Source organism: Poromitra crassiceps (assembly GCF_964638095.1).
Source record: "Poromitra crassiceps genome assembly, chromosome: 21".
Taxonomy (NCBI): domain Eukaryota; kingdom Metazoa; phylum Chordata; class Actinopteri; order Beryciformes; family Melamphaidae; genus Poromitra; species Poromitra crassiceps.
In genome coordinates, this window is record NC_139638.1 from 20,593,425 (window position 1) to 20,602,043 (window position 8,619).

An 8,619-nucleotide genomic window follows, 5' to 3' on the forward strand; every position below is an offset into this window, starting at 1 on the left:
ATTTGCTATATATTTGCTTATTATTATTTATTCATATCCAACATTTGCTTCAGCGAGAGCGGATGCTATCTTTCATGGGAACCACATGGCCTACTGGGGCAGCAACAGAACACATATCAACTAAAAACACAAACAAGACCAGCCTCGATTAAGTGAAGACAAATTTAACAATCGCGCAGAAGGCTTAGATTAAAATCTGCATATGAAAAAAGACAAAAATATTATATAAAATACAATGCTGTCCAAGCATATGTGGAAAGCTATTTGACAGTGATAATAAGGGTGATTTTTATTTTATTTGACATGTCAACAACAAATCTTGCAGTGACAGCCATTGATAGTGTTATAGTAGTCTCTTAGAACAGACGAGTTGGCTTCCGCAATTTTCAAATGCTTCCGCCATACCGTCTGTACTTCGTGGGGGAGAATCATGCACCAACCGGAATGGGAAGTAGAAAGGCGGGTTTTCCGCTCATTAGTCCAATCAGAATCGCAGAAAGGCGGGTCTTCCGCTCATTAGTCCAATCAAAATCCAATATGCCGCATTTTTCGTGGACACACGTGTCGTGATTGGTCGGATTCCGTCGAACTTCTTTCCTGTCTGAAGGTTTTTTCCCAACTTCCTTGTGCATGTTCTGGGGGTTGTAACGTACAGACTGTGTATAGCTGCATTCGCCGGATGTAGATGAGACAGTCTGTTTTAAGAGACTAGTGTTATAGTGACAGCCCTGCAACTGGTCAACACTGTTGCCTGACTTTTCCATTTGAACAATATTCAATTTGTCCTGATGGTGGCGGTATATGAATTCATCATGACTGGAGCCCCTCGCAAACGGGTGCTGTGTGCAGTTTATGCCCCTCTTCTTATCTGTGCATCTTCACCATCAAATACTTTTGTGTGTCACAGCAAAACAGTTTCAAGTAGTAGTAACATGAAAATGATGCGATACAGAGATGATGCCGGAAGTCAAATATGCTGTGTAAAAATCTACTGTGATTAAGGCAACATTGTAGGAGAAATTTGAAAGAATAGTTGCTATTGCAAGGTTGGCCTGATGGTGGCGCTATGGAGTGCAACCAAATGTCTGTCTGGACAACTGTCAACCAAACACACCAGTTTGGTTGGTCTACTCTAGAATGTCCTGTTCCTACTTCCTGTTTCCTGTTTGATCCCTAAAACAGTTATGTCGTAGGGCTGAACGAATCTGGAGGGGTTCGTGTCAACCTACGGACCTGCAGAATCTGAGGGATTTAATGAAGAGTTTTAACAGAGATGTGAAATTGGCAAGAGATAAATATTACAGTGACCTCATTAACAAACATAGATCCAACCCCAGAACCCTTTTTAATGTTGTAAGTCACACCTCAAATCCTCCCCCCGCTGTCATTGAGCCCTCAACTGTCAAATGTGATAATTTCAAATCCTTTTTCTCTGATAAAATTAAGACCATCAGAGATCACATTTCTGCTACTGTCCAGACTGTCACTGAACCCTCTCCTCCTAGCACGACCCATACATTAACCTCCTTTGACCTGTTAACAGCTGAAAAGTTGACCGAGACCATTACCAGCATGAAGAACTCCAGCTGCTCCCTCGACATCATCCCTACTCATTTCCTCAAAGAAATACTTCCAACAATCAGTCCATTTCTGGTCGATTTATTAAATTCTTCACTTTCCTCTGGCCTTGTTCCTGACTATTTCAAAAAGGCAGTAGTACAACCTCTCCTTAAAAAACCCACTCTAGATCCAAATATCCTTAATAATTTCCGGCCAATTTCAAAACTCCCATTCCTCGCAAAGGTTTTAGAAAAAATTGTAGCTAAACAGATCATCTCTTTTATGAATGGTAATGAATGCTTTGAGAAATTTCAATCAGGTTTTAGGGCAGGCCATAGTACAGAAACTGCACTCCTTCGGGTTTTAAACGATCTTCTTTTAGCAGCTGACCGTGGTCAACACTCTGTACTACTCCTGTTGGACCTGTCTGCTGCTTTTGACACAGTTGATCATAGTATTTTAATTGAACGTCTTAAAAATTGGGTGGGCATTTCAGGTTTGGTTTTAGATTGGTTTTACTCTTATCTGTCTGCGAGGTCATTCTGTGTGGAAATTGGCAACTTTCATTCATCTCCAACAATGTTAAAATATGGTGTGCCTCAAGGATCCATCCTTGGGCCTTTACTATTCGCTGTCTATATGCTTCCACTAGGTCACATCATTAAAAAATATAATATCAGCTACCATTTCTATGCCGATGACACACAGCTTTATATCTCCTTTGACACTAATGATGTAAATCAACTAAATAACCTCCATATGTGCATTACAGAGATCAACAACTGGATGGCATCAAATTTTCTACAGTTAAATACAAGCAAAACCGAGATCATCATCATAGCTCCAGACTCATCGCAGAATCACATCTCCTCCCATCTTGGCCCCTTCTCATCTAACATTACTAACTCCTGTAGAAATCTCGGTATCATATTCGACAACCATCTCAATTTCGATCAGCACATAAACTCCGTTGTCAAATCATGTTTTTTCCAATTAAGAAAAATTTCAAAAATAAGGTCATTCTTATCCACTAAAAATCTGGAAACTGTCATTCATGCTTTTATTTCATCCCGGTTAGACTACTGCAACTCACTTTTCTCCTGTCTCACACAACAAAACATCAATAAACTTCAGTTAATTCAAAATGCCGCAGCTAGACTCATATCCAGGTCCAACAGGAGAGAACATATCACACCGGTCTTAAAATCACTTCATTGGCTTCCAGTTCGTTTTAGAATTGATTTTAAAATTTTAATGATCACTTTTAAGGCTTGTAGAGGACTGGCTCCAGAATATTTAGTTGACCTCCTGCACCCCTACGAGCCAAACCGCAACCTGAGATCCTCTGGGAGGTCACTCCTGGCCATTCCTCCATCCAGACTCATAACTAAAGGTGACCGGGCTTTCTCTGTTCACGCTCCCCGGTTATGGAATGACCTTCCAGAGGAGATCAGAGAAGCAACCACACTGTCATCTTTTAAATCACGTCTAAAAACTCACTATTTTAAACTTGCTTTTTATTGATCTGATTGTGATTTTATTGTTCTATTCCTCCTAGTTTTTTAATATTACACGTTTACATGGTATATTTAATGTCTACCTAGTGTCTTTAATTGTATGCAATTTTTATGTACTGTCTGCCTTCTGCCTTTTTTAATCTGTATGTAAAGTGCTTTGTAACTTGTTTTGAAAAGCGCTATATAAATAAAGGTATTATTATTATTATTATTATTTGCACCACAGATTTTGCACGTCTTCACCATCTTTTGCACCACGTGCGGAATTTCAGAACTCTACATAATTCTGGGGAATCTTTATTAAAGATTCACTGTAATAAAAATTAAATTCCCCAATCTCATGGTATTGTTTTACAGAGGGCCTGTTAATGTAAAGTCAGTCAAAATGTTGTAACTGTCACAACTGTGGCAATGTGACTACCGTAATACCTTTGGAGAAGGTCGCCCTCTGGTGGTAAACAGAATTACAGTGTTTTACAGATCCAGAATAACAATGTCACCATACCCAGATTGAAATATTCTCTGATGCCAGACATCCTGCACTGGACTTCTCCATTTAAAAATCGGATATTTTAATGTTTGATATTTTGCGTGTGTGTGTGTTTAATGTTATCTAGCTTATTGTGTGTATGTGTATGTGTATGTATGTGTATGTGTGTATGTTGTGTGACATATGTGAATTTATTAACGTATATACTGTACGGTATGTGGGGTGGTTTTTACTGCAAGCCCTTTTTTTAAATACCACCTGTGCGTTGTATATCATTGTAGCCTACATATTTGTTCCGTTTTTCTTTTCCAAATTGCATAACTAAGGGGAACTGGATTGGCATAGAGCAAGGGTTACTAAAACAGTTTTAAATTACACAAACAATCTGAAAAGTTGTGAAAACATTTAAATCTTCATCTTAAAACTCCATACAGTAGCAAGCTATTCCTGAGTATTTTCCATGTACAGTATGTTAAAGAAATTGTTTTTCTTCGTCTTATTCCATCTTACTTTCTTAGCAGCCATAACCAAACACTATTGCTGCCATAATGCTATCGTGAGGAGCCTTACTGACAAAGAATACAAAATTACATTCTGGGTCACAATGCAAATTCTTCTTCTAGTTTGCAACTTTAAGCTGCTATACTGGGCTATCCTTGGATCATTTCTTCTTCGATTTACATAACGTGTACAGTTTTTAAAATGTTTTTTTTACTATTAATGTAAATTTGTAATGCTTTTATGTATTTGATCTGAAATAAACCAAACCAAACATTCATGCTTCTTTATTCCCCCTTGGTGAATTTAAAAAGCTTGTGTCAACTGATTTATCATTGAGTAACAGGTGGACAAAACACTCACTTTTGAGTTGAGTTGGGTTGGGTTAATGAGTACTGTAGTATTGGTAGAAAGTTGTAGGATCAAAACTGCTTCCACTGGTTGAATGTGTTGGGAAGGAACATCACATCAAAAACAAAAAACGTGTATGTACACATTTAATTTGACAAATATATCCACAGTATATACAGTATAGACGTATATAAAAAAATGAATCAACTATATTGCATATCATACAAAAATAAACATCTGTGATTAAAAGGCATACAGCACATTCTGTTCCGTAAGCAGTTAAATAATACTTCAATATTTACACCTGCCTTAAACAAGTATGAAAATCCAGCCTCCTCAAATTGTCCAATCAAAGTCTGTTCTGTCGCGCGTTGGCTTCCTCTTCCTGTTCCTCTTGGTCCCTCCCCCAGCATGAGGGTTTTGATCCCTGTAGTCAACGTCTCCTGAGCCCACATCCAGACTGTCCTGGCTGTCCCTCCAGCTGTCCGGGACCAGAGGCAGGTCCTCCCCCGGGGAGTACATGGGCCGGCCGTACACCTTGCTCTGCAGGTCCACGATGTCGTTACGGATGTCTGCCATCAGCAGCAGCAGGAAGTCAAAGGAGCCTGGCGGTCCCTTTGGGTCGGGTCCAACAAAGATACATGATTAGAACAAATATTTTGACTGGTACAATAACTGTTCTGGGCAAATTTACTGAAATGTTGAAACTCTCCTTTTCAAATAAATAACGATTAGTTAGTTTGGTTGATTTTATGTTCCTCTGAGGATGAAGAGGACTACGAAGATGACAAATTGATTGTCTTCTTCAAGTCTACTTAAAGTCAGACAATATCATTCATTATTTTATTATTTTACAGCGTTATTATACATGTATTGATTCTTCTACATGTGCATCGTTGGCCTGTTTTTAGTCATGGTCTGAGTGTAACTGTAAAGTATGTGTATTGTTCTGGATGATGGTAACAAGTTACAATATTGTGGCATCAGTATATAGATAGCCAGAGTCTTACTGGTGGTCCAGAAGATCCAGGCGCTCCTCTCTCCCCCTGGAGAAACCAAACAAATATTTAGCTTAGATGAATTACAGTGAGGGGGAAGGAAAGGCGGGGGGGGGTGCATGAGAAGAATTCATAGTAGGGACGTCTTCAAGGCACTAGAAGGGAGATACAACTTTGAGTTGCAATGGAGTGAGAAGGAACAATGAATGCCTGTAATTAAACAAAACAGGCCAATTAAATGAATAGGCACACAAATTAAAAGAATAAAAATGCAGTAAATACTGAAATGAATGTCAAATCATATTTTGGAATGACTCAAGAAACTGCCCTATGTATGTCACGAGTGAGAAATGGTGTGTTGTACATATAACACTAAACACACGTTAGCCAGAACTGGGAAGTATCATGGCAGCCGATTGACCTAAGGTAGCGAACACGTGTTGACCTGACTGCTGTGGTGGTTAGCCAGGCTCAGGGGTCACACTGGGGCTGTGAGTGTTTGGGCAGATGGTTTGGATTTGTTGGAGAGACAGATTACCATCACCCTCAAATCTATCCACACATCCCAGCTGTACACACTACAGGGAGAGGAGCAAGGTACCATGTCCAAAAAAAGGAGAGGTACCTAAGTTGTTCCATACATGATTCAAGCAAACAATGTTAGGGTATACAACAGTGATACTCAACTTGCGGCCTGCGGGCCACATGCGGCCCGCGGGCGCCCCCTGTGTGGCCCGCGATGGAATTGCAAACCCCCCCCCCCCCCCTTTTTTTTTTACAGTGCACCTGAACGCAACATGCAAGATACCCGCTGAATAAGTGTCCAAATGTTCATGTCATTCAGGCCAATACTCCACTTCTGTTATAGCATTTCAGTCTGGAATATGGAATATCTTTCAATAATCTATAATTTAGCTGCTAAATTGTCAAATACTGCCTTCTGCTCGCTACCCAGGCACTTAACCTAACTTAACCTAACTAACTTAACCTAACTAACTATCCGGTGTGCACAACATTGTCAGACTAAACTCCGGCTGACACCCCAAAAACCTACAATCCGCTACAGAAAAATGTATATTGTTTGTTTATTAACTGGCCCCTGGCTTTCTATCATTTCACGAAAGTGGCCCCCCGGGCAAAGCAAGTTGAGTATCCCTGGTATACAAGATCTAGTCCTGCTGATCTGGAGCAGAATCCTTTTAGCTTTCATACCTCATATACCTCTCATATGCAGAGGTGGGAACAAGTCATTGTTTTGCAAGTCACAAGTAATGGTTTGCATTGCATGGCTGGATGATAATGTTTGATGAAAGGAACATAATTCATCCATCACTATTCATTAAAAAATGCAAATAATTATGTAATAAACCTATTACAGCTCTAATAAGTCAGCCATAACAGCTAGCCACAGATTGTAAGACATCCACCTTCCAGGCAGTTTTCTTTATATGATTTCCATTTCATTTTGGTTTTATCTTGGATAACCACCTGTGGAGGCGAACCCAACGTTATCTGGTTGGTAGCCTAACTCCTCAACCTCCTGCACCAGCTCTGCCCTCTTTCTCTCCAGGTTAGATCTATGTTCCATGTTCCAAATCCAAGATGACCAAAAAAAAATCATGCAAAGTATCTGAGCGTTACCTTCATGCCTTCTTTTCCTGGAGCTCCTGGAAAGCCCTGTTAAAGTGAAAAAACACAAATATGATCATCGCATTGTATATCAGGGCCCAGTTGCACAAAGCACCTTAGGTTAAGATTTCCCTTAGAGTCAGAGTTAAGGTGTCCATAAAATAGAATCGGCTGCACAAAACACCCTTAAATCTTCTCCTTAAGGTTAAACATTTTAAGGAAAACATAAGAACAAGATTTAAGGGTGTCTTGTGCAGCCGATTCTATTTTATGGACACCATAACTCGGACTCTAAGGGAAATCTTAACCTAAGGTGCTTCGTGCAATGTCTTTAAGTGCACTGGACTGTTTGTATGTGTTCTTTCCCCATGTTCGCAGGGGTTTACTCCAGGCAGGTGCTGCAGTTTCCTCCACATTAAAAAAACACGCCAGTCAGCATAGTTTGATTGGAGTCTCTAAATGACCCACAGATATGAGTATGTGCATGTGAATGTCAGTCTATCTGCATTCGCCCAGTGATGGGTTGGCAAGCCATCCAGGGATTTTCCTTCTACCCAATAGAGAGGCAAAGTGGAACGTCACTTCCTGCTTCAGCACTGTACCAGAGATTTTTATCTGCCATTTATTTTCCCATAGACATTTCGTAAAATGCTTATAAAATTGTTGTACTTCGTCGAACCAAACGGTTCAGCTAACGCTATGATCTGGAGAGACCATAGAACATTAACCAACACACCAAAACAAAAATAAATAAAAAAAATTGCGTTTTGGTCCCAGTGAAATGTTATGCGATCTCTCCTGTTTCTAAATATATCTGTACCGTTTGGTTTGAACCAGTAAAACTACTTTTGATACGCATTTTACGAAATGCGTATGGGAAAATAAATGGCGGATGAAAATCTCTGGTACAGCGCTGAAGCAGGAAGTAGGCGGTCACTTTGCCTCTCTATGCATGCTCCTTCACATAGAAAGGAGCCACTTGAGGTGGTTTGGGCATCTACTAGTCAGGATGCCCCCCTGGTCTCCTCCCCGGGGAGGTGATCCAGGCACGGCCAGCTGGGAGGAGAGACCACGACGGGGCAGACCGAGGACCAGGTGGAGTGACTCCATCTCCACACTGGCCTGGGAACTGTAGTGGCAAAATAAATGAAATGCCTTGTTGATCCATCAATAAATGAGTTGCTCGTTTAAAATGAATAAGGATTTGTTTATTCCATCATCAGCTTCCCTCTGTACAGAGCGTCACAAATCAAAGGTCATTGTGCCCTGAACAAATGCATTCTGTGTCCAATTATACTCAACTCCAGCCCCCCTCCTCCGTACGCCGGCGGGTGACTGGTACAATTCCATCAGATGTTTGGCAAGACAGACAAAATAGGACCCTGATCTTTACAATGAGTCAAAACAAAACCTTCTATGTACCGGAAAGACAAAACACAATGTTATCTCCTCCTCTCCAGGTGGAATGCCTTTTCCACATAACAAACAGCTGACAGAACAGCTGGAAGAGGACATATTTTATATCTTTTCGAAGTGACACATTCAACACTGACATAATTCACTATGTGCTCCACCA

At 40.4% G+C, this 8,619-nt stretch overlaps 1 protein-coding gene across 2 annotated transcripts in view; it reads right to left on the bottom strand.

Moving 5' to 3' along the window:
* Positions 1-4,635: 4,635 nt before the first annotated feature.
* The window catches only part of ccbe1 (collagen and calcium binding EGF domains 1), a 60,739-nt gene continuing 56,755 nt past the window's right edge, over positions 4,636-8,619 (bottom strand). For both annotated transcript variants that reach the window (XM_083657651.1, XM_083657650.1), the window contains exons 9-11: positions 7,056-7,091; positions 5,427-5,462; positions 4,636-5,031 (exon numbers count right to left, since the gene is read on the bottom strand). In XM_083657651.1, the coding sequence (XP_083513777.1) occupies positions 4,753-5,031; positions 5,427-5,462; positions 7,056-7,091 (351 nt within the window). In that variant the 3' untranslated portion in view covers positions 4,636-4,752. The remainder of the gene's footprint in view (positions 5,032-5,426; positions 5,463-7,055; positions 7,092-8,619) is intronic.